The 27,795-nt window shown below is 38.9% G+C and overlaps 1 protein-coding gene across 1 annotated transcript in view; it reads right to left on the minus strand.

Moving 5' to 3' along the window:
- Positions 1–11,709: 11,709 nt before the first annotated feature.
- Positions 11,710–27,795, minus strand: part of LOC308640438 (NBAS subunit of NRZ tethering complex-like) — a gene marked incomplete at its 3' end in the record, with an annotated part of 118,862 nt that continues 102,776 nt past the window's right edge. Inside the window, 8 exon segments of the mRNA XM_081312357.1 lie at positions 11,710–11,974; positions 11,976–12,054; positions 12,894–13,115; positions 13,118–13,143; positions 21,761–21,871; positions 25,475–25,563; positions 25,567–25,704; positions 25,842–25,890. Coding sequence (XP_081168483.1) covers positions 11,710–11,974; positions 11,976–12,054; positions 12,894–13,115; positions 13,118–13,143; positions 21,761–21,871; positions 25,475–25,563; positions 25,567–25,704; positions 25,842–25,890 — 979 coding nt within the window.

Here is a 27,795-nt window from a genome sequence, read left to right on the forward strand (position 1 = left end):
ATAGGTTTGCCTATTTAACCCACAAATTGGATCAGAGTTGGACCTGATGCACAGCCTAAATGTACAGTAGCAGAAGAATGGCAGGTTGTAGGAATCAAAAAGTCATTCAGGAAAAGGTATGAGGACATCAAACTACTGATGGCTTTCCAATTATTCATTCATTGGACATTCACTGAATACACACTGTGCACCTGTCTTAGGCTAGGTCCTAGTTACAAACAAAATTAAATAAGTCTCTGTCCCTAGATATGTCGAAATGCAGTTGGAAATAAAGATGAGACACCAAGAAAAAGCAAAGCTATCATATAACTTGATGCTGTGGAATCAGATGCAGTAATGCATGCCTGTAATCCCAGTGACTCAGGAGGCTGAAGCAGGAGAATGGTATTTTTACTGCATTGCTGAAAGGGCAGTCACATCAAGGAGGACGTATGTAGCTCTTATTTCTTTGTTGCTACACAAAGGACAACAAATAGAACAGGTGAAAGTGGATTCCATGTAAGAGAATAACACAAACATCTCCAACAAATTTATAGGCTGCCTCAGAAAACTGTAGGCTCCTATCTAAGGAAGAAAAAGATTATCATTTGCTGAAGATCCCTGACACTTGAGCAGTAAGACTAGAAGTGGAATTCTGGCTCAGCTACTAACTTGCTTCTGACCTTGAATAAATTACTCATTTCAAAATGGAGATTTTAATATATATGTAACAGGGCCACTGTGATATTTACTGGAGATAAGGTAAAGTATTGAGCCAGTAGCTGACACATTATTAGTCAGCAATAAATGGTAGCTTTTATTATTACTCGACATAGTACATATTGTGATTTCTGTAGAAGACAGATAACAGTTTTACAACTGTTACTTTGACACCCAATTTGGTATGTGTGGTAATAACCATTTTCTCCTTTTTGGAGTTCCTACCTTGACCCATATAGCAGGAAGCTTGTTTCGTGGGTCCCCAAAAGGCAAATACTACTTCATTCTTCACCTTCCACCTCTCAGGAGGAGACATCTAACAAATGACATGGGGACAAGAAACAGCTGAAGGGTAGCTAGCCCTATCCCTTTTCTGTAGATCTACCTGACTGTAAGAGGAGCACACTCTTCTACTCCTCTTATCCCTCCAGTGGAAAAACATTTGTGGGTAAGGCCTAGGCTTCTGCTCTAGAGCAGCATCTCTGTCCAACATGCTTATGTGGCTACTGAACACTTGAAAGTAACTAGCTTGAGTTGATACATGTATTATATACACATTAGACTAGGATACCTTCACCTATTTTGTTTCATTTCTTAAATGTGGCTACAAGAAAATGTCAAATTCCATAGACGGCTCACATTATAGTTCTATTGGACAGCATTAACCACAGGCTGCCTCTAGGACCCATGAACAAGGAGGAGGAAGCCCTTCTGACAGTGTGTACGTGCTGCAGTCCCGACCGTGTGCTTGGCAAGGCTGTCTGAAGATCCAGTAGGGAATTATACACAGCAGGCAGATGACTCAAGAATCAAGCATGCCTCCCTCTGATTCTACTAACACCACCACTGAAATTTTGATTTCCATCTACCTAATTCTAATGACTGGTTGTAGCTTGAGAGAGGAAGAACAGCTGCTCTTCTCCCATCGAAATCCAAAGATATGATGGAAATATTTCTAACATGGAAATGGCACAAGCACAGAAGTCAGTGAGGAGCATGAAGCAGAGGTAGTGGACTTCTCTAGGCCATGAGGGACACAGCTGTCAAAAGCATCTGGATTTCAGTTGAGACATTCACTGAGGGCAGTTTTCACCTGAAAGAAATGAGGTCCTGAATGGAAAACTGTCTGAGGAAGTAGCATTCTCAATCCAGTGGGATTCTACAGCCAAAATAGCATGGCTGACGGGGGCATGGCTTAAACTAGAAAATGGCAATTAAGAAAGAATAGTGACTACAGACAGGGATGTGCAAAACAAATCCACCTCAGAGAGGAGAAAGTATCGATGGACAGATTTCCTTTCCTTCAAGGTGGGCATGCGTCAGTTAGCCTCTGGATGGTCTCGGGACAAATGGGGAAGCCCAGTTAAGACTGTCTCTGCCTATTCTTCCCTCTCATACCACACAGCCACCTCTAGGGGCTCTAGCATTCCACTCATGTGAGTTTGGAATAGACTAAGGATCCAAAGAATCCTTTCTGGGAGCCTTATTTTGCTTAGTTCCCATCTCAGGGCTGATGATCTGCTTTATTTTCCAAACTGCAAAGATAAGGAGCTGATGGTGATACATCTTTTTCTATTATTGAGAATCTTTGAAAATGATGAAAACCTGTTGTGGGATTAAATTAAGACAAAGAGGAGCAGAAAATTCTGCTTAATGAAACTTACTCCACCCAGACACCCAAACCAGACCTCTCTGGCTAAGATGGAACAGACACTAGGAAAATTAATCTATCAGTTTCACTTTTGGTGAGTTTATGAATTTCAGATTTTCATTTAATTGAACTTTAGCTGAAAGGGTAAGAGGATCTAATACTTAGGAAGTTAATTTCTCTGAGAATTTAATAAAAGGAATTGAAATTTGGGGCATTTTAAAGTTGCTGACCTGCAGCCTATTTTCTGCTCTCACTTATTAAGCTCATTGCATAACTTCTGGTGGGTTTTAATGATCAGTGCAGTGGGGCAAAATGTGAGATGGGAAATAGAGCTTCTAGAAGCAGAGGCTAAACTGTCCACTACTGACCTCAGGAGGACACTCCAAAGACTAGCAGGTACGGAGGACTTGTTGACGACATAGGACCTGCAGGGCCAGGTCCTCACAGATCCCAGCTGTCTTTCTCCCTGGCTGGCAAATGGTTTCATGATCAAGCTTAAACACTTAATATAACAAAAAGGTACTCCCTGCTTCTCATGCTTGCACTATGAGGAGAAAATTCTTCACTCCAATCCGCAGAAAACTCTATAAGGAAGGAAAGAAGGCATCTTCTTCCTTCACCACACTCTTCAACGCAGGATGAGAAATGGCTTAAAAGCTAAGTGCTGTGTGGCTGTACCCTCTCCATCCAGTCAGTCACTCTAGGCTTCCTGACAGAGTTGCTTTCTGGAGCAGCTCCACATTGCCCAGTTCCACTAAGTATACACGGGCAGGGTCCAGTGGTTGCAGAGCAGGCCGATCTCCATTCCACCTCTTCCCAAAATATTATTTACTTATCATTGATTTTTTGTTTCTATCTTTCTGAAGTCTAAGAGTGGGAGTGAGGTAGGGAGGGAAGGAGCTGTGAGTAAGCATCACCCTCAAACTCAGAAAAGATTCACCTCTCCTTGATTTGCTATCCTGACCATGAAATATCAAAAAGCACCCCTCGGGGCTGCCCACTTGCTGTGAGCCTCTTCCTGTCTTATACTTTGCTCTCTCATACAGATCCCCACTAATCTTGATTAATAGGAGAAGAGGTTGGGGAGGAATTAAAAACTTAAAGGCTAAAATTTATAGAAAAAAATGCTGTATACTGAGCAGTTCATAAAATTGAAAGGTGGTATGAATAAAGCATCCAGCAGGCATTCCATCTTACAGTTTCAAATTATTTATAACACTTCTTACCTCTGGAAAGCTGCTTAGGAATTAATCTATTTTAAGAAATTGAAATTTTAAGACTACCTTTTATGTACTTGCCAGAACATATTCTTATTACATTATAAATATTTAGGAAGTTGGAATGATCTTTCATATAGTCAAAGATGGTTGTGGTTTTGGGAAATAATAACCTGTGACACTGGTTCTCAAAGAGTGATCCACAAACTAAAAGAATCCCAAGACTCTTTCAAGGGATCTGCAAGTTAAACTTGATTTTATAACAGCACTAAGATATTACTGACCTCTTTCTACTGTGTTGACATTTGTACTGAGGGAGGAAAAGCACAGGTGGATGAAGCTGTGAGTACATAGCACAAATTAAACTATGCCATGAGTCACTATTTTTTATTGTCATTGTGACGTAAAGTTCCAGAAAAGAACAAAAATTATATATTAAATAGTAAACATTGAGTGCATTTTTTAATGATTAATGATTTCTTCTATGTGAAGAAATAAGATCTATACATAGAGTACTTTATTATGTACTGAGGTAGCAGAAGAAAAACTAAAATTATGTGAGTTGTGAGCTGAAGTAACTGTTTTTACACACAACACCATTTTTGCTTGAAAGAACAACTGACAGACTATGATTATTCAAACTTGGATATTTGCAGACGTTTAAAAAATTTAGGAATGGAAGGACTCTCTCCAAAGTGAACAAAAAAACCTGTCACTTCAAGGAAACCAGTGCACTATATCCATTGTCAATAATGAAATTTGAACTTTCAAGCATAAATTGGAAAATGTGTTTTCACTACTGTAGGCTTGACTATATCCCAATCAGACAGATTTATATGATGAGACCGGTGCTCATACTAAGGCATGTCATTTTTTTGAGTATTATATAATGCCATGTATCAACATTTGAATGATCTGCATAAATCAGTGAACCAATTATTTCCAAATGCCTAATGCAATTCTATTACAAAATAATGTCTGAGTAAGAGATTGATTCAAAATGCAATCTAGACTAATGGTTTTAATGTTAAAGGATACAAAAGGTTCAATAATATTTTTTTAGATTCCACATTATAATGTTTAAGAATCTACCACTTGTTGAGTTTCAGTGTAGTATCAGAGTACATACCAAATTATAGGCTATTAAACTACCAATCTCGTATCTGTGTAATGCTGGATTTTCTTCATGTGCATCAACCAAAACAGGTAAATTACAGAAACAAATATGAACTATGTTATATTAAGCCAGATATACAAATATAAAACAATTTTACCTTTTCATTGTCTTTTGTAGTGTCTAGAGACAGTGATTTGTCATTCAAATATGCCCAGGTGCCCATCAATAGATGAATGGCTAAACAAAATGTGGTATACATACACAGTAGAGTTCTATTCAGACATTAAGAACAATGAAATTTTATCATTTGCTGCTAAATAGTTAGAACTAGAGAATATCCTGCTAAGTGAAACAAGCCAGACTCAAAGTCAAAGGTCAATTTTTTTTTCCTCTCACATGCACAAGCTAGAGATAAAAATGGAATAAAAAGGAGAAATCTTGTAAAAACAGAAGGAAGATCAAGAGAGTAAAAAGTAGAAGTGGGGGCCCAAGGCACTAAACAAAGTTTTAAAATATACTATTCACATCAGTCTATAAGGGGTCTATTATTAGTCACATTAATTAATGTTAAAACTTTGTTTTCAACTTCTAATATGATAAATACTGATAAATAGAACATTTATAAACCAGAGCTCCTTAGGGTTCTCAGTAATTTTTAATACTATTTAAGTATCTCGAGTTCAGAAGTTGAGAATATATGATAATAATTAATTAAATGACTACTTCAAGAGTACCAGCTTCATACCATGCTAGGAAGTAGGGAATTGAAGATAAAAGGCATCATCCTTGCCCTCAAAAACATCTCTAAATTCAGCTCCGTCTCCTCATGTGTCACCTTCACAACTCTCGGTACATGATTATTATTATTATTATTATTATTATTATTATTATTATTAGCCACGATGTTATGATTCAGCAGGGAGGTCCCACCAGATCTCAGCAAATGCTGACACCATACCCTTGGACTTCCTAGTCTTTAGAAAGGAAAAAGAAAACAGATAAATTATTTTCAAAACCAGCTAATTAATCTCAAAAGAAGAGGAGAGAGAGATGAAGTACAGAGTCAAGATAAATCACCTCAAGGACCAATTTTAAGAAGATAAGGGAAAAAATTAACTTGAAGAATTGATATATGAAAAGAAATACTGAGGTGAAGGTTGCACAGACCTAGAAAATGATGCAGCCAAACAGGAACTCTCTTTGGAAGAGGCCGAGATGACAAAAGTGTGGTCCTTTTTTTCCTAGGACCCCTTACTTAGCTAGTGCAGTAACAGCCACATGACTCAGCAATGTCTGCAGGTAAATGCAACTGAACAAAAGGGAGGCTCTGGAGCAATCCCTGTGCAGTCCTGTGATTTCATCTGGCAAAGAAAACCTGGGCTGCTATCTTAGCTGCTTCCCTAATCTTGAGAACTTCTGATTCCCAACCCAGCTGGAAACGACTCTTGGTATGTGATTATTGTTCTTACAGAAACAGGATGAAAACTAAATAAGAGAAATGGATTCATTTGGAGACTGAAATATTCCTAAGAAAGGAGCAGCAGAACTTGAGAAGCTAGAGTTCTGGATGGAGAAATCTGACAAAGACACAGATATGAAAAAGGATTGTACTCTTAAAACTGCAAACTCCAGTGTATTTGAACACTTCCAGAACTTGCAAAAATGTTAAGGGAGTATGAACAGGTCATCACTGAAGATGGCACAGGATAGAAGACCAGGAAGAAAATAAACAGGATAACTTGGAATTAAAGAGCACCATAAAGCCCCAGGTCTGGTTGTAAGGCACTGTAATAGGGGACAAAACTGATGGTTTCAAAATGCCAAAGTAGGAGAAAGACGATGGATTCCAAAGTCACAGACCAGAACAAACCAAAAAGCAAGAAGTAATCTAGTCTTCTGTGTCTTTTCCTTTGTATTTTGGAGGTGGAAAGAGGACCAGGTGGAGCAGGTAATATTCTATACTGACAACTCATCAACAGGTTATTGACTTGGGACATTCCCAGGTGACATCTGGCGATTTCATGATCCCTATTATATTGGTTTCTGAACCTTAAACTAGTATGTAGGAATTCCTCGTATTTTGAATGTTTCTGAGAAGAAACGTTTTGGGTAGCATTGTGAATATTACTCTCACCAGGAAAAATAAAAACAGTTCAATAATTCCTATGTGTCTGAATGTGATTTTATCCAACTTAACCATAGTAATATAATGCTTCTGAGCAAAACTGAAGCATTCACTAGGAATTACAAAATTATGTTTATTAAATGATGCTATAGTTTGGATCTTGAATGCTTCTCAAAGGCCCATATGCTTAAAGGCCTGGTCCCTGGCTTGATGCTGCTGCAGGGGTAGAAATTTTAAGAGGTTGAGCCAAGTAGGAGGTCTTTGGGTCACTGAGGGTCTGCCCTTGAAGGTGAAGAGTGACCCTGCTCTCCTCCCCCACTCTCTTCCCCCTGATCATAAGGTGAACAGGTTGTTCCACCTGCCATGAGTGATAAGCTGTCACCACTGTCCAGTTGATCATGCACTGCAATGTCCAAAACTATGAGCCAAAATAAACCTTCTCTCTTTATAAGTCTATTATCTAAGGTATTTGTTATAGTAATTTGAGGATTTGTTATAGTAATGTGTCTAACATATTAGATACCCAGTAAAGATTAAATATGCTTCAGTTCTTGTCATCATTCCAACCTCATGAAGAATGTACTTCTCAAATTGTTTTACTATATATTTTTTAAAATTTAAGTTTCTTTCAAGCATGTTTTCCATTGCTTGATGTCTCTGATGGTAACTACTGAGGTATGGGACATAACTAAACCTGAACTTCTCATGTTCAATCTGAGACTACATAAACTACGTTTGATTCATGCATCAGAAAATTATATGTCAATCCAGGTCTGGTGGTGCATGCCTATAACCCCAGCTCTCAGAAGGCAGGAGAATTGTAAGTTCAATGACAGTGTGGGCAACTTAACGAGACCTTGTCTCAAAATGAGGGGCTGGGGTTGTAGCTCATTCGTAGAGTGCTTGCCTAGCATGTGTGGGCACTGGGTTCAATTCTCATTGCCACATAAAAATAAATAAAACAAAATAAAGGTCTGTTGACAACTAATGTTTAAAAAAAAAAAGAGAAGTGTTGGGTATGTAGTTCAATGGTGAAGCACCCCCAAGTTTGATCCTCAATACCACAAACAAAAAAGGGCAGTTAAGTGGTTTAGCATTTGCCTAGCATATGCAAGGACCTGAGTTCGTTCCCTAGTAAACTCTCCCCAATCCCCATGTCATGTATCATCCTATGCAATTAGATAATACACTTTATCTCTTTATCTAAACATTTTTATATAGACCACTTAATCATTATGGTGAAAGACATATTTCTATTCTTAGTTAAAAGACAATATTAGCATAGCAGAGACTCACCAATTACAATGCAACCCCTTGAGAGAAGTAAACTTTAAAAAAAAAAAAAACATGATTTGACATAAACAAATTTTACTCTCCCCAATTTTTTATGCCAAGTTGTTCTTCTATCCTATTATGGAATAATAGGATAGAAGAACAAAGAGTTGCTTATTTCAAGAATTTGAACAGCTATAATATGAAAGATGCCCTTCTACTGTTTCCATAGCTTCAGAGGCAGAACCCCAAAGTGGGGACTACAAGGAGGAAGAAGGGGAGAAAACAAGAAAGAAGCAAGGAAGGACAGACGGGGGCTTCATTATCAATAGAACTGGTGTCCGAAGGCCAGAGGGTTGACAGATACATAGTTTCCAGCCATTTTTATGCTCCAGTTCAGGAGAGACAATATGTTCCCACCAGGAACAGTGGTTTACAACAGCAGTGACTTGTCAGTGGTGCAAGCTAGAACTCGAGGCACCTGAGGGACCAGGGGTGAGGGGAGCAGGAAATGTCTATCCCATTCCTGGTTAAAAAGTACTGGGAAAGATACTAGAAGGCCTTTTTAAAATTCCATTGACACCAAAGGGTACTTAAAGAATTCCAGCAAACTTCTTGATAGATTTCATAAGTGACAGGAGTAATGTCCTGCCTATGGATGTGGCCACATTAGTAACCAACAGTAAGTAGAAAACACAAGGGCAGGGGTTACACAGATGTTTCCCGTATCTAACCACATCAGGTCTGAACCAAGCAATGCTGTTTAGACCTGCCTTTCATCTTCTCTGTCTTCCTAGACTTACCACCTACTAACGTGCTCTCTGTCCTTTCCATGATAATTTCTTTAATGCGAGTTGGATAAGCAATAGGAGAGCAACTCTAACCTGACCAGATCACATAAAACAATTGGGATTTGCAGCAAAAGACTTTAAACATTTCTGTCCTTTTCCCTTTTGCACATTCATCACCTCAAATGACATGAAAATCATTCTCTTGCAACAAGACGTTAATATTGCTTTGTAAGTATTGCCCCCAGAATTTCTAAGAATTCTGCTGATGTGAGTGTTAACTAAATGACTGTGACCAGGAGTGCGGGAGCCCATCCTGCTGTATTACCTGGACTGGGCACTCAAGGTTTGGGATATTCCTGACTTCCAATATCTGAACGATTACTGCCTTTTTTTTTTAATATACTCTAGAATAAGCTTACTACTTCTGAAAATTTGGTTCTCAATTAAATGTGGGTACACATTTGAAAACTGAACACTGTATGAATAGTACACACTTATTTTACATTTTTAACATCATGTACAAGCTGTGGGAACATCTGGTGTTTTGCAGATTTGGACAAATCCAGCTGCATTTCCTCTTCCAAATGTGTCCTCTGACATTTGTGGGTTGTGTTTCATTTTTATATTCTCTCTATATAAATAGGACAGCAGTGTGTGGCTTTAAACATTTACCTAAATTTTACACTTTTCCTCTCTGATCAGAAAATTAAAAGCTTGCTGATTAATAAAATGAAAGCAAATACTATAGCTAGACTAACAAAAATTACTTCTAGATGTAGTAGTCTAAACACTCTCTATATATCTACCTGATGATAGAAAACCATCTCTTGAGAACAGCTACAAAAAACATCTATGCTTTGGATATACCATCTGAGCTAAGAGGAAGCAACAAAAGCTGACCGACTTCATCTTCACTGAGTCAGCCAGGCATTTTCTCCTCAGAAAAATACAAACATAGGAACAAAAGATTATGCCATCCATTTTCAGATGGTTGGTAGACATCTTAAAGTGCAAGATTACGATTAGATGAAGCGATGAAAATGTGCTGTAACTTAAAATCAGACTCAAAACATAAATAACAGCTAAAACTCTAAGTGAACCCTGTACCACAGTCATAAGTTTAATCATTAATAAGTAATTGCTGCTGAAAGGTCTAAAACTGTCAAGACACACACCTCCATATACATGCTCAAATTAGCATATGGCCTTTGCTAACCAGTCCTACACCCACATAAAATATTTAAAACCTCCTTTAGCCTGAAGTGGGGCTGAGAGATTGCCTTAGGAGGGGACTCCCTCATTGCCTCGGCTGGTCTCCTTGCTTATCTGCCTTTCAGCCAGGGCTTAGGCCCCAGCTCTGCGGTTACTTTTCTAGGATACAAACTGACCACATGGATCTATTCGTTCCCATATATTATCAGGCTCCTGCATGGCCTCTCTCATTTGGACCCAGACTTGCTATGGACATAGCCCAGGACAGTCTGTTCTTTTGGGTCTGAAATGCTTGGGGTTCTCTGACCATCGCACCCTACCCGTCTCTAGACTGGCTCCAATGATTTGTTCTATGACTTTTGAGGGGTGGCACAGTTCAGTGACGAGGCGTAAAGGCTATGGAGGAAGTCAGTCTCCCTCGAGTTCAATTTGTGGCTCCTCATTACCAACTTAGCTTTGTCTATAAAGTCAGAGTAATAATGTTATCTTCCTCAGAGATTACTCAGCCCTGACTCTGCCTTGGAAAAGGCAGAAGACCTGAGGCCACACTACATAGCTGATATGTGACAGATTCAGAGTTCAAAGCCAGATTTGCATGACTCCAAACTTATGATTTTTTTTCAAATATACCACAGCATTTTCCTTTAAAACAATTCTTACTTTCTTCCTTGAAAGTAACAAAAATGATTATCTCCTTTTCAATGCAGTGCTTATAAAATTGAACCAAGTTGTTAATTAAATTACTTGGGTTACAACAATTTAAAAAAAAAGAAGTCTTTGGTTATACACAACTGTGCATCTAGTTAGGTAAAACCTAGCCTTCTCCACAGAGAAGTGGTGTTTGATCCACTCCTATGCCAACCTTCAAATGAATGGTTTGTATTCTCTGTAATTATCCGATTTCCAGGATACTAATAACTATAATGAAGCTGACTTGGGGTAAGGAGAAAGCAAAGATGGGCAAAAGGAGATTTTATTTTTAAAAAGGCATTCCAGAGACAACAACTTTCTGTAGAGGCTGGGAGATTTTCCAGAGGAGAGAACACCTGGGGCCCAAGCAATGAGAAAGGATATTTTCCTAGCAATAAAACCTGGGTGAGAGAGAGAAGGGGAGAAAGACCTCCGCCATCTCTTCTGAGGGAAAGTACACATTGCTGAGGGATTGAGAGCAGCTATTAAGATCAACTCCAAGGGTTCAGATCTGAGCATGAAAAATTGGAAAATGTGACAGGCAGTATCTATCTCCAAGCCATATGCTGTGTGATTTTCAATGTGAAATTTTTTAAGGGCTCAATTTAATACAGACAAATTGTTAGTGTGAGTTCTGAATAAAGGTACTCTTGGCTTGACAATGGAGTTTCTTTACCCTTGAAAATGTATTTTAAAACGATATATCATCAAAAACTATAATAAGTATTAAAAAAACCATGTAAGTTAGAAAAGGTGAAACTGATTTTCACTATCTAAACATCTGTAATGGAGAAAAATGATCCCAATTAAAACCTCATGCTTAGCAAAATAAATAAATAAATAAAAACCTAAAAGAAAGAAAAAAAATCAAAGGACAAGCAATCTACAGACTGTGAAAACAATTTTCATTTCTTCTAAACCACTCAACATACTTTCTATCTTTTGGTTACCTTGGCCACAGCCTTTGGAGAGAATGTAATTGCATCCACCACAGCAATGAGGTCACCTGGGTGGAGGCGGTCAAAGTATTTCACGCAGATATCATAGGCATGAAGCCACTCTGGGGAGGACTCTGGGATTTGCTTGATGAGGTGAGGGTCTCCAGTCCAGAATAACTTCTGTAACCAAACAGTATACAGAGAGCTGGGCAAAAGCATCCATCCCTCCTTTGCAGGGATTTTGGGAGCAAGCTTGGAAATAGATATTTTGACTTGAAAGAACTGGCTCCAGTGCATCAAGAGGATTCTTATTTTCATCTGTCAATTTTTTGTAATTAAGACCTAATGAGAAAAGAAAGTGGGTAAGCGGTTCACTCAGATATATACACACACACAGAAACAATCTCCCATTTACACTAGACAGTTGGTTTCATTTAAAGATCAGAAGATCTGAGAACTGGTCCCAGCCTGAAACTTGATTAGCTCTGCAATCCTAGACAGGCCACTCTGTGTGCTTCAGTTTTCTCATGTGTACACTCAGGAAGGCAGTATCTTCTCACCTCCCCAGACTTCCACAAGTCCTAAGTCTTCTCCATACTGCATTATATTTGTTTGTTACTTATCTAGCATTTCACCAGCTACCTATAGACAGGGATTGATCTTAGCCCTTATTCCTTTGTAAGTGGAAAAAAAAAACCCTGAAATACATTCTCAAAGCTGTTATGAATATCAAATAAATATAGACATGAAAGTGCCATGCAACTTATCACAGATTTAACAGTAGTATTAGCATGTTTAATTTCTTAATTATGAGCACAGGGACCCTATTCTAAAGATCTCCACAATTTATCAAAGATGCAAAGGCTCTTTTTCAAGTGTTTCATGCATATTTTTAAATAGGCTCCATTGAAGTGAACTTGAATGTCTTAGTCAATGGAAACAGGGATAAACCTCTGGAACAGGAGTTGAAGCTGTGGGTTTAAGGATTAGGTTTATCAGAACTCACTGTAGGACTTTCAATAGGTCTCTTACTTTTTCTGATATTTAATTCCCTCAGCTGTTAGGGAAGGAATTGAAAAAACAGAATAGTAACTACAGTTGATCAACTTCAATATTCTGTGTATATAATTCTAATTGTGTACAAAAAAACCCAAGTTTGAGCGGCGACATGAGCATCCTACCTGATGCGACAACTTTAAACTTCTTCAGAAGCCGAATGTGGGTTTCTGGCTTAATGGCATGTCTACCTAAGTCTGCACATCCACAGTTTTCCAGAAGAGTGAAATAATACAGCAGCCTTTCGTGATCAAGGCCACCAATAGTGGGGTAAATATACTTGGCCATGTGCTTCTGAAAGGCTTCAGGATCAGTCTTCAAAGTCTGGAGGAGATGAAGGGCTTGGGCCGCTTTTCAATTTCTCCTGTGGACAAACTGAAATTAAGAGCCAAAGAAAGTGTTGAGATTTGGTTCCTTTATCCAACAGCATAATTTTTTAAAACTCAGCTGGAAAGTCTACTTCATTCAGATCCCTTCCTCTTGCCTAATCAAAGACTTTCAGCCAGCAGGATCCAGGAAGCTCTTAAGAGAGGATAACAACACATGTCGGATGCCGACCACTGCACCGCACGGCCCTCATATCACGTACGGGCCCAGCAGCCCTGTGAAGGAGGGCGTCCCTGCATCAGAAGGGTTGTTCAATGCTTCCCAGCTAGAATACAAACCAAGATCTATCAGCTTCCACTGTAAATCATTTACCCATGTCACAAGAAAAAAATTTAAATCTGCACTTCAGTATAGAAACACTACAACCTTATTTCAAGAATTCAGGAAACAGCGAGGGGAAGAAAAAGTCCAAACTTTCAGGCATAAGTGTTATATCTAAGAGTCTTGAATTGATATTCTATAGATCCCAATTTTATACTGTGTTCAAATAAAATGGCAAAGAAGAAATAAGTGTATTTCCTCTTGAATTAACTTTAGTAATACTACTTGAACAAAACACATATCTTAATATTTTCATACTAATGTAAATGTCTTCATAATATAATAAAAACCATTTAAGGTTAACTTATTGGGGTTAAAAAAAATCAAGCATTTTTTTGTTTGTTTGATCTGTGTTTTGGACAGAAAGGAAAGGAGTCCACTTTGGTCTACGTTTGTCCCTGGATAGAAGTCTCAGGTCTAGTGTCACCACAATGGCCTAGAGAAAACATATTTTTAGTGCTCCAATTTTAAGGGTCCTTAAGGCAGCCCTACAAACTAACAGAAACGTCCAGTTTCCAAGATTCCCACAGGCAGAAATAAAAGTATCTGGGGGCAACAATGAGACCCTGGGCAAGAAAGTTAGATTTCAGATGACTTTAAAGCAACCTCTCTGAAATATGATACCCTGTTTACTAGAATTACCATTTTTAGAAAGTGCCAAAGGGGATATGTGTTTGGTTTTTGTACATGAACAATATAAATTGTGTTTAAAAATTTTATGAGACTATAAAAATTCTTGGGATAAAAGAGACAATCTATAAAATCAAAATATAATTTTAAAAACGTTTCTTTTTACTTTCACTTCAAGAGAAATGTTATTTTCCATTAAGACAGTTCGAATACTTGCAAAAATATCCCTATCTATAAAATTTTCCTTCACTGCCTCTTCTGAGTCACTGACATGCTACATATTCTGATACCCATAATATATATAACTATTATACTATGATGGCATAGATCACATTACATCTTGTTTAACTTTATCAGTACCAAGGTCCAGTGTGTGATACAAAAGAACCATTCAATAACATGACTTACAAATGTATGAGTGGATGTCCTCTATAAATAGGTGTCATCTACATACAAAGCACTGTGCTCTGGGAAGGATATAAAGATTTACAGCACAGAACTCTCCTCCAGGTCTGAAAATCGAGTTTAGTTATACGTACTTGGCATTGAACAACAATGCAAACCAATGGTAAGTGCTGACAAAGGACATAAAATTGTATTCTAATTAAGATAAAGACCACTAAAAGCTATGACTGCAGAAGTAGAAATCAATGATAACAGAAGACAAAGAAGTACTTGAGTTTGACATTGTAGAAAGGAATGAAGCAGAAATAACATGATTCAAAGTACCACAGCAAGAAAGCACAAGGCCTGATCATGGAACAGGACAGCAGAAAAGGCAACTGTTCGGAAAATACTCTTGACCCTATCATTACTCTTAATTGTGCAATGTCATCTCTGGGGGAAAAAAAAAACTGCATATGGTAGTATAGGAAAGTGACTCACAGTAACTTGCAAAATGAGGTCTGAAGACAATGAGGAGATAAATAATAAGCCATGTAGCCCCGATAAGATGATGCATATTGACAAAGACTTGCAAGCAGAAAAAGGTGCAGAACAGAGAAGAAAAACAAATTTGCCTTGATTATGGTGACAGCTAGGCTAGCAAGTTAAAACTGGATCATTATCAACTCATAGTTAAAGAAACTGCTATCAAGATAGGTTACATGACTTGCCTAAGTCCAAGCATCCCGATCTGTCTGGACTCAAAAGTCTTAAGTTTGTCCACACATCACACAGCAGCCATTGACTCAAGAAGGTGAAGTGTCCAAACTAACAAACACTTGAGAAACAGCACAGAAAGCACTGCTGCAATGATCTCGAAGGGCTCTGATGTCACACTTCACTCCTAACACCCTGATAAACAGTATTCAAGACAGATTCATCCACAAAATGGAAAACAATGACTAAATCATAACAGTCTATTTAGTTCATCTGTGTTTGACTCGATTTTGGATCTAGTCTGTCTCAATCAACATTACTTTTTCCTGTGCCCACCCACTTATTCTTCTGTGCCTACAATTCAGTTTGCCTCATGTGCAATTTTACCTAATTATCTTGTCAAGACAGATAGTGGAATACCTTTACTGACACTTTATAAATACCCAAACCTCCCTTTTCAGTAAATTACAATGTGCTGAGATCTTTTATAGATGCCAGTAATCAATAGCTGTTTTAATAGTTTCCATTGAAAGACGCTGTTATCTTCCCTTTGGAACAAGAAATGAAATCTCTGCCTAGAAAACAATTCCAAAGAACTTACATTCAAGAGAGTAGGAAGAAATACCATGAAACCACTATGGACTTTTCAATAATCAACTTAATGATTACCCTTAAAAACAGTTTAAGTGCATTTTCCTGAACCAAGTTTAGGTATAAAGCAACTTAAACATACAGTGCATATTTAACTTTCAAAAATTAACTACAGGAAGAAGCTAGCGTTAGCTGTACTCGATGTATAAGGGATAAACTTTTAGTACTAATCCCACCATCAAGGTGTTCTGTAACGGCTTCAAGTTGCCAATCACCCCAAAATATGACTCAAAATCAGCAAGTATTGAAAGTTAGAAAAGAAGTTTATTTAAATACATTTTTCTGTACTCAGTCTAAGACTGAGTGATAATGCAATTCCATTAGCTGACTGAAAGGGATACTTAGAATGTGAGAGGGAGGAGGAAGAAAAAGAATGGGAGAGGGCTGCAGGGCGAGGCTGAAGAGAGCAAGGGGATGGGATTTAAATGGAATTTAGCAATAACCTGCCAGTGCTTCTGCCCGATTGCCTCGTTTACTCCTCACAGTAACTCTCTGCAGAAGACCTCATTATTCTTGTTCTCTGAGGTAAACCAAAGTACAGATAAAACTCCCGTAACTAGTAAGAGATGGAAATTGATTCCAAGTTGGGTCTCCCAAATTCAGATCTGTTTTACTCAATAAAGCAACAGAGCCAATATTTTCATATGAGATTGTATATGAGAGAGACAGTTCAGTAGAGTACTTATGGCCATTTCCCCAAAGACTAGTCAGTCCCAAAGCATGGAGGTCTACAAATCCACAGGAATGACCAGCATGCTAACTTACAACTACTCGTGCAAGGGGATCAACCCAAGAAGGGTAGGGTGTGAATGCCTCAGGATGACCCCGACACGGCAGCCCGGGGCTGCAATGCAGCTTGCAGCAGCACCTGTGACTACTATAGGGAAAATGTAGGCAAAATGAATGTCACCAACTTTAAAAAAAAAAAAAAAAAAAAAAAAAAAAAAAAAAAAAAAAAAAAAAAAAAACACCCAGAGAGTTGATGGAAGAATCAGCAATGAATATCTCAGACTAGTTTCTGTCACACTGATTCTCCATGAGTTCGTTAATAGAACATTTTCTGCTATGAATGGAGTGGTCAAATTAAAAGCAATGGAAATTAGTTATCTTCATTTTTTAAGGCCTTGTGGATTTGTGTGTGTGTGTGTGTGTGTGTGTGTGTGTGTGTATACAAACAACAGTTCTGGTCAAGTTCTCTCTCCTTAGATCAAAAGAAAAATCAAGGGCTGGAGATGGAGCTCAGTAGCAGAGCATTTGCCTGGCATATATATGCAAGGCCCTGGGTTTGATCCCCAGCCCTGACCAAAAACAAAGAAAGAAATTAGAACCAAATTTATGGTTCAATTTTAAAAACCCTGAAAGGCCCATGATCTGAATATCTACATGCAACATTCCCTACTCTAATATGTATCTTTCCTGTTCCTGGATTTTTGTTTTAATTTTCAAAGTTATAACAAGCCTTTAATAAACTGAGGTACCTTAAATTCTAGGAAATAGGTATGGCTTTAAATCTCCCCCCTTCATATACTAATCACTCTGATACCACCTCCTCAATTGTGTCAGGGTCTTCAAGGAAGAGGAACCTGGAGGAGGTAGACAGAATACTTTACAACATGGCAACCTGGACACAGACCTCACTGAATGATCAATAACAACCCCAAGTCATAAATTTGGTCTCATCTGCTTCAACTTAGAAAAAGGCAGATTCACTACAATTTGTTCTATCTTCTCACAGAGATACCATGTTCTTGCCCATCTCTGCATTTGAGATGAATGAATCCTCCCTAAAGAATATGAAATTCACTATGAAAAATAGCACAGCACATCCAGGGTCCCTGTGAAGAGGAACCCTTTTTATGGTACTTACTAAACTTGCAATTTACCTTTGGGCTATTTTAGGGGACAGGGAGAAGAAGGGGTCCCTATTAGGTTATAAGCTACATGGGGACAAGAATGTGACTCAGTACATTGTGCTTAGAATACAAAGATACTAAATAATACCATCAACAACATTAATAGATATAGTTCTAGTATATCAGACACGTAACTCCAGTATTTTAAAAGGATCCTGTGTCCAAAACTGAGAGACACTCATGGAGTCAGCAAAATTAACAAAAATTACAGAAAGAGAATTAACCAGAATAGTACTGAAAGAATCACCTAGGTACACAATTTCCACAGATTTCTTCCAATCTTCACAACCCTCCAGGGTAAGAATAATAGTCCCTATCACTAAGAAAACGGTGACTTAAGAGAATTAGGAAACACTCAAAAGGCTGCACAGTTGGTGGGTCTGGCCAGTAGCACTGGATCTTAAAACTTGATTTGATTCCAAACCCCATGCTGACCCATCAGGTCACATGCCCACTGAGAGCTCCCGCTGTCTGTAAGATCCACCAATGTCTAGTGCAGCCTCAGGGTGAAATGGATACTAAATCTGCAGTGAGTGACAAGTCTACCTCGAGCCTCAGGGCAGAACATACTCCAGCAGGACTAAGCAGCCATGAGAGACTGTCCAGCAGTTGCAAGTGACTTAGGCATGACCATGGAAAAGCAGTAACTGCTTAAAACAGTATAAGAAGGGGGAAAAGAAACCAGGAACTCAAGTATGGGTGTTTATGAGAACTCTGATAGGAGAGCTACAGGGAATAACTGCCCTTAGTGAGGCACTGATCATGCATTGCCTGCTGTAGGTTCAATATTTTACTATTAAATCATTTTATTATTCCTTAAAGTCAAGAAAATGAACTTCAGGGAAGTGAATGTTCTGGTCTAAGGACACAGAGATAGGATGACATCAATAGGATCTAATCTAGCCATCCGACTGGAGGCTCATACTCCACAGGCTGAGGACATTCCACCACACCCGACTATGAAGCTGCTGTGGGGGTCACACCTCCAAGTCCACCAAGAGAGGAGGGAGAAGGTACAATGACAGGGGGATGAACTCCATGGAGGAGAGGGGTGATTTTTTTTAAAGGAACAGTTTTATTTACTAATTTACTATTAATTCAACCAATTAATGATGGGCAATTTTTGTATTAACAAGGCTGATTTCTAATAATCAGATTGCCAAGTTTGATTAACTAGTTGTCTGGAAGAGGTGATGCACACTTATTGCCCCAGTTACAAAAGAAGCTGAGGCAAAAAGACCACAAGTTCCAGAACCGCACAGGCAATTTGGCAAGACCTTGTCTCAATAAAATTTTTTAAAAGGCCTGGAGTTACAGCTCAGTGACAGACTGCTTGCCTAGAATGTGCAAGGCCCTGGGTTCAATTCCCAGTCCACAAAGGAAAAAAAAAAGTTTGAATAGTAAGGCAAAGGGTTTTAAGTAAAGAACACAGAGGACCTAACACACTTGCTAAATCAATATCAAGTGCTTTGCCACTCACAAGTAATGATGCCAGGAGCTAATGATTTCCTGGTTTGTAATTGCTGTGCATCTGCATAATCACACTGCTATCAGGTATAATGACATGCCAGGAACAGTCTTGTACATTACTCAACTGCCTGATAATTTATAATATATTCAGAGACCAATGAAGCTTCCTGTTTTTACAGATATGGAATCCTTTTATGTAACAAAGAAAAAAAAAGAATTAACAAAATGCCATGATATTTTTCTAAATGCCAATATGCACATCAGAAGAAACATTTATTTGAACATATTATTATGCCTCAAAAATAGTGAGGCCAGGGCAGTATTTATCATAGATAACAGTGTCACCATGTAGTAACCTGATGAATACTTAAAATGAAGTACTTAAAATTTCACTGACTAATAAAAATTAAAGATGCAACATCATAAGCATCTCTTGACCCTTCAGCAGGATTTGACCCCACTCAGTTCTCCCTGCTTCTTAAAAGGCTCTGGCCACGATACCCTTCAGCACCATTCCTGTTCTCCCCCTCCCATCCTACTGCTCTCCCCTAATTCTTTTTCTAGCAGCTCTTGACCAGCTACTATGAAGGCCCCCATGGTTGCTTCAAGCCTGCCTCTTTGACCATACACTCCTCTCCAGAGCGCGCGCACACACACACACACCTTCTGTACCAGCGACATGCACATAACTCCCAAGCCAGTTCCTCTGCCTCACCTTCTCCTTTGAATTCCAAATTGCTAAGTTCCAACAGCTGACTGCCATTTTTGGGGGGACAGGGGTGTTTCAGTACATATAACTTCCCATTCTCCACCCTGCTTGACCTCCATAGAGTGCTTCATCTCACTGAATGATGCTACCACCCAAAAGGTGGACCAAGTAAAAAGCTGGGGATGAGAGTGGGTGGGGGGATTGAACATAGGGACAATGAGCTACATCCCCGTTTCTTTTTATTTTGAGACAGGTTTTTGCTAAGTCAGCAGTGTTGGCTTCCAACACATGATCCTTCCGTCTCCCCTCCAGAGTTGCCAGGATTACATGTGTGTACCACAATGCCCAGCTGGGATGATTCTTGATGTCTCCCCTTTCATTTGCCTTTATATCTAATTTATTCTTGTTAATTAATATATTAAGTTCCATCTATTTTACCTTTTAAATATCTCAAACCCATCTTTGCCTCACCTACACTTTTAAAGCCGTACTCCAATCTATGGTCACCTGTGGTGCAGACTATTGCTATAATAGTGCCATAAATAGTCTGTATATGTCTATTCTGATTTCCTTCAGATCTTTTCTCAACATAGTCATGAAAGTGATCTTAAAGTGAAAATCTGGTCATACCATCTTCCCATCCTTCATCCAAATCCTTAAATAGCCTACTATTTAAATAGCCTACTATTCTTACGAAGAAGTCAACAGCCCTTGCTGACACCTCCATGTTCTTGGTGCATCGTCTGGCTTGTCTCATTTCGTGCCACGATCCCAACTCACTGGACTTCACCTACCCTGTTCCTCTGCCAGGCTCTCAGACTCATCATGTTCCTCAAAGGGCCTTGGCACTTACCATACTGTCTACTTAGGAAATGATTCCTTTATCCTTGTAATCAATTCTGACTCAATATTTAGGTCTTAGCTTGTAATAGTCTATTTTGCATTACTATAATGAAATTCCTGAGGCAGGCTATCTTATAAAGAAAAGGTTTACTTAGCTCACAGATCTGGGGTCTCAAGGGTCCACATCTAGCAATGGCTTTCTTGCTGGTGGAGTTCCTAGGCTGCATACAGCATCACAGGCAGCACACATGTGCATCTATATCCTTAGGCCCCTCTTTTTTCTTATGTGGCAACCAGATTTAACCATGGGGACTTCATCCAATCTTATCTAATCCTGATCTATTTTTGAAGGTCCCACCCTCTAAACACCATAGCAGGATCCCATTCTCCTATTTACCCACGATGGGTGTTAAATTTCAATATATGAGCACCTGGGAACACTCAAACCATGGCCAGATCATAGCACAACTCAACCCACATCTCCACAGTAAAGCCTTCCCTAACTATGCCAAATCGCATAACTGGGCTCTCTTACATAGTACCTGTCCTGTTTTTAATTTCACATTTGGTTATGTCACTACTTGATTGTCGTCTCTCACTGTATACCCTATGTTCCAAGACAACCAGGATGCCTGCTTTTGCTCTCCACTGTATACCTACTAACACTGTGAATCACCACTGTATACCTACTAACAATGTGAAGAGTCTCAACAGAAACTGCTGAATGAATATATAAATGAACAGTAAAGTATCTAACTCAAGGCTCTTATTACTAAAAAACATGAATAGGCTATTGCTTAACATTGGTATATAAAAAATGTGAAAGGGAGAGAGTACTAGGAAAGTAGTCTATTATAGCTGAGAAGTAAACCTGAAGTTGTACGCTGTAACTTCAAGATTTTTTTTTCTAATAGACTCTGAAAAGAAAAGCATGGACATTAAACATTCATATGAACTTCATGCTTACCCACTGTCTGTGAACAGGAACTCCAAATGGGTCATAAAAACTTCCCAACGGGAGATGCTATACCGCTGTGCCAGAGAAAGAGCAATGTTGTAGACATTTTCTTCAAGAGTCCTTTAGAAATGTCCACCATGCACAGGAAAGAGAGAGAAGGAACACGTTACCTTAATCGGCAAAGACAATTTTCATTGGGATTGCTCTCCAGCTGTGAGGGTAGTCACTACAGCCCTTAATAAAAGCCATTTTATAAGAATTCAGAAAACGACTTCCAAGGAATCTGATTGTTCCTTTTCGACCGAGTACACAGCAATTTACCATGAATTAATCTAGACCAGTAGTTCCCAACTCTGAGTAATTCTGTGACCCAGGGAAGATTTAACAATGTCTAGAAATATTTTGATTGTCACAAATGGTGGATGGGAAGAGTGCTATTGGCACCTAGTGGGCAGATGCTAGAGATGCTGTTGAACACCCTACAATACATAGGACAGGCCTACCCATTACCCCGCAAGAAAGAATTATCCAGTCAAAATGTCAGTAATGCTGAGGTTAAAAAATTCTGTTCCAGATTCTAGAGCCTCTGCAAATAGTATATCTCTACAGTGAGGTAGCTCTCTGAGAAGTCATAGTTACTTACTCAATAAGCATGTTTTCTCTGTTGTGACAGGTACTGTGCTGGTTATTTAGGACATAAAAATAAACAAGGTATTTCTTAAGGAACTCACAGTCTACTAGATGATATGAGATGTGAACCAGTAGTTAAATACCATGGGGATAGAGTTTAAAAAAAAAAGACTACTAAATGCTGTGACAATAGGGATAGGAGAGTAACGAACTTGAGCTGGAGGCTGAAACAAGCATTAACTAAGCAGAGATGGTCAACAGGAAGGAGAGACAGATGGAACTCTGAGAAATGAAGCAGAAAGGGCTCCTGAAGTTTCTAGGACATGTACCTCATTCTATAGGTAACTGAAAGTAAGTGGAAGGTTGAAACCAAGGAATGACATCACCAGGGTTGAGATTCTCTAGGCATATAAAGAAGTACAAGAAAATGGTCCATGGTGCCCACATTAAGGTCTACTGCAAAACCTCTAATTCCCAGCAGAAATGCAAGATGGAATTCTTGTTTGGCAAGGTATGGCCCAAATCAGCAAAGTACAAATGAAATCTCTGTTATTAACAATTTCTCAGACTATATTCACCCTAAGTAAACCATGACATATATGTTTGATTAGCCAGGGGCTGGTAAACATTTTCTGTAAAGAGTCATATAGTAAATATTTCAGCTTTACTGCCATAGTCCCTGTCACATAGCCTTTTTATTGTTTTGTTTTCCACAAACCTTTAAAAATATGAAAGTCATCCTTTGCTCATGGGCTATAAAAGAAGAGATCCAGGGTTAGATAAATTTGTCAACCTAGGGATTAGGTCACTGTCAACTGAAATCTTTTCTTATTTTTTGAGTACCTGTCTCACATGAGAGAATGAGAATCTGTTGCGAGTAGGGACCATTATCAATTCTAGGCATATAAAGAAGTACAAGAAAATGGGGGTCTATTTTCCTATTATGGGGGTCTGGCACATCGCCTGGCATTGGGACATACTGTGTTTAAGTACCGGTATTTTTTTATCACTTGATAAAGATGGGAGGGAACAAATAGTGTCATATCCTCTTCAAAACCACCCTGTCTGACCCCTGAAAAGGTATTATTGTAGACATGTGTATAATGACTGACTTACAAAAAACAACTGTGAAATAGATACACAACAAGCAAGAAACTAAAGAATGGTCACATTGTAATACAAGTGAAGAAAGAGGAGCAAAACAAGAAATGGGTTTTATAAATCTATACAAGACACTGAAATGCCATCTCTAAAATCAGAACTGGTAAGGCTGAAAGCCTTAGAAACTTTCACCACCTTAAACAAGCCACCCAAAGACTGCTGTATACTTTTCTAAGCAACTCAAAGTACAGAAGATTCTGTACTTATCAAAGGCATGTATTTGTCCTTTGATATATACTTCAAATAGCATAGGCTAACTGAATACTTTAAAAAGTAAATAAAGGACAAACACTAGCAAAATGTAACTAATGACAGAAGGCAAGCCTTACCTTATGAACTTTTATTCTGCATAATAATCCTCTTCTATGAAATCATGAACACAGCATTAAGGATTACAAAATGCCCAAAGGAAAAGCACAGTGAATTTAGAATTAGAAAACCCAGGCTCATCTCCTGCTGTAGGACGCTAAGCAATTCCTTAAAGCTCTCTGATTCTCAAATTCCTCCTCCAAAAAGGAAGGAGACTGAACTATAAGATGTCTTATGTCATTTTCAAATCGGACATTAAATGACTCTGAAATTATGAACTTCCAGGAGGATAGAGGGGAAGAGAAAAATATTCTATATTTCTCCCCTTAACTGAGAATGGCCGGGGATTGTTTCCATTATTTTTTGAAAATTTCTGCACACCCTGCCTGTTTTTTTTAAAAGATAATCTGGAGTGTCTGATAATAAAATTATCAGAGAATATCAAGGCTACTTTTCCACTTTCTCAAGGATTTAAATGATACCATGAAAACTGACATACCATTACCATAATCAAGACCATTTTTGTTATTTTGAAGGAATTTGCCCTGAGAGATGAATGACCACTAAATGTGGCACAATTTAGCCTTAGTTTCAAGGTTGGAAGCCGAGACTGCACTGCACACTTACTGCCCCTTGAGAATGCAACAGGATGTAGGGAAAGGCCTGTGGTGTCGTGAAGATGCAAAGGCTTTGACACATGACCGATCCAGGGTAAAGTCAGACTAGCAATCTGTACCATCAACTGAAACTCGGGCCAGTTACCTCCTACTCCTAAGCAACATCCAGCTCAATGGGGATATGGGACAACATCTGAACTCATGAGGTTATCTATGATAAGATATTTAAAGTTTACAGATCACTTTATGTAGTGCCTTGCCCATAGTAAGCACTTAAGAAGTTGTGATGTTAAAAACAAACTGTCTTAATAACCATAATGTGTGAACATACTTTCCCACCTCCTGACATATAAACACTTCTCATCTGATCTAAACTCCTGAAACAAAAAACAGACATCAGTATTAAAACCAAAAGGAATTCCATACCTAGAAGGCAACTCTTACAACTGTCCCTTGAGCTGTACTGTCACCTCATTCAAGGCCTTGCTCTTCTCTTGAAAGGGTTAAGGCACAAAAGGAAAACTGGCAGCTGCTCCTTGCCTCTGACAAAAGAAAACTTGTGCCAGGCAGCTTCTCTTTTCTTAGAGGCCCAGAACCGATAAAGGCATCTGAACCTATGGCATGGGGTCTTCCTTAGCTATCAGTCAACTGTCTCTCATATTAACATACTGGAGAAATTAAATTTGCATGTACTTTGGAAAGTGAGGTTCCTGACCAGGAATACTAATTTGGTCATAATCTTGGTATTGGACTATTAAAGTCATGGTAAACTTTATAAAAAAAATAATAATCCCACTGCTTACTATTTAAATCTGTGGCTTACGATGTCTGCATTTACTGATCTTTTGGGAAGACACATACATTCCTCATATGAATGGAAAAAGTGCAGAAAGTCCTGCTAGTATCAACCATTAATGTGAATCTTCGAGGAACTGGAACTAATAGTCTGAATTTTACTTGTGCTCCAATTTAAATTCATCCCTCATAAGACAAAGGTATCACTTACTCTGCCAAGCCAAGGATAGTTTCCCTTTTATACTGGTCATCCGCAGTGAACCTCTGCACATCCACCCCCTTCCGAAGGCCCTGAAGTAGTCATGCCTGAGTGAAGTCCAGGAGGCGCTCATTGTAGTAGTGTAACTGCTCAGTCAGTGAAACAAGGTCTTCAGGCCAGGCTTCATGTCCATGTCCAGTCACATGCCTGGTGACCGTCTTGATTAGCTCTTTGGGATCGACCTGAGAAAGGCATGGAAAGATTACATTTTATACACAATTGCACAGGCATGAGCAAGTAAGTAACAAAGAGAAGATAATGAAGTCCACTGGGCAGCCTGGTTGGCCCTTCATACTATGGTCTTTTAATCAAGTCTCACAAATGCCCTGGAGCCGACTGCAGAGGTGGTTCTTAAACTACTCTGAAGACTACAAAGATAGGACAGAGAACAGAGTCCAGGAACAGGTTTCTGGCTCACAGCTCTAGAAGAAGTTTTCATCATCATTGCCTCTGACTAAAGTTTTGTGGACCACAAGTGTTCTCCACAAGAAAACTGCAGTTCAATAATTCCATTATAAATGGCTGGAGAGCTAAGGAGAAGAGTGTTTTCTCCAGGGATAAGTGAGGGCGGGGGAAAAAAACCCCACCCTAGCCCCCAAAGTCAGAATCTCTTCTAGTCATCTAAGAAAGCAGCCAACCAATTTTTACTCTGCTTGATTTGAGGCTCAATGGGATTATTGTTCCATGATTCTTAGCAGTTTCTCTAATAATAATAAAACCATTCAAATAGAACAAACCCAGAATCCAATAACAGGAAAGGAGAATAAGTGATTAAATAGCCACATTTATTTATATTGAAGTTGGTCTGGGGTGTCAACGAAGCAATAGCAACTCAGTCATGATACAAGAATTATTTAACGGGGAGCGTAATAATTGAACAGCATAAACTCAATCACAATTGAGGCTTTCTGCATGCTTTCCCCTGGCTCCTTCTGCCTTTGACCCACACAGGTTTCCCCATGTGTAGTATACCATGCCTCCTATTTTGGGAATTTTAGTATCAATCTCTTACATCTTAACAATCATTTCCATGCCTGTGTCTCCCCCCATAACTGAAGAAAAACAAAATCCCCAGCATTTTAGAACAACCACTCAGACAAAACCTATGAATACACAATGAATTTCTGGCCAACAAAATCAGGTAGAATGATATACCAGTGCTCCAGAGCAAAGGCCTGCCAGGAAGTAGAGATTGCCAGAGAAGTTCTCACTGTTCTTATGATCATGCCACAAAGAGTTCAGGCATGTGACTCAAAGTAGCAGGCATGAGTTCATTAGAAAGGACGGGAAAAGGGGACACGCTCGATTGAGTGTATGGCAGACCTCTTTGGCCCTCATATTTTACTAGAGGGTTACAGGGGAGTTTTCAGAGAGTCCCTCTCAGGTCTACCTCTTGACTCTTGGCTGCCAGCTGTACAATAGCAGCGTTTCAGGTCCCCTGTGTGCATAACAACTCTAGGTCACTTTGGCCCACGCTGACCAGTTCCAATTGGAATCTGTTCTCATAGATTTCTTTGGTTAGAGAAAATTATCCCTATCTCCTTGAGTTCTGGGATCTAATCTGTGTAAGGGTTACAAAAGTACCCTCCACCCCACTCTTAAAGAATCACTTGTATGCTTATCATCATTTCGGGTCTGCATTTCTCCTTCAGATAACAGGGTGCTTCCTAAGAAATGTAACATATCCTATTGACTTAAGGCAGGCAAGGATGTGGGCGATTTGTTTTTTAAAAGACAGTTATGTCAAGGGCTAGCACAATGGGCCCACTTTACAGAATTATTCCTTTAACCTTGTATTCCCAGAGCTCCAACTGTCTGTAACTATCACCAGGAGGAAAAAACATCTTCAGAACTATAAAGTCCTAAGATTTGAGTTTCAGCATTTGGAATGTTTTGGACATCAGAAGGTTATGTCATACACATATTGTATATTACATGACAATGTCATCAGAGTGATCTGGAAGAACCCAGTAATCAAAGACATTAATATTTCTGTTGCAAAATATTTGAACACTCATACTAAATAGGATAGGCAAAGGCTATGAATAGACTCAGATCAATTTAGTTCAAGTTTTGAGGCCACACAAGTTACAAAGACCCTACTGGTTTTCAGAGCACCTTGGATATTGGGTTTTGGCATTTTTTGCCTCATATGTAAATAAGGATTAAATGAGGGAAACACTTTAAAGTGCACATCAGCTCTCTAGCATGTAGACAACACCCAGTAGATTCCCTTCCTCCCTCCATAAACAAAAGACTTGAGAAAGCAAAAA

Source organism: Spermophilus citellus (genome assembly GCF_964194105.1).
Source record: "Spermophilus citellus genome assembly, contig: SCAFFOLD_58, whole genome shotgun sequence".
NCBI classification, from domain to species: Eukaryota; Metazoa; Chordata; class Mammalia; order Rodentia; family Sciuridae; genus Spermophilus; species Spermophilus citellus.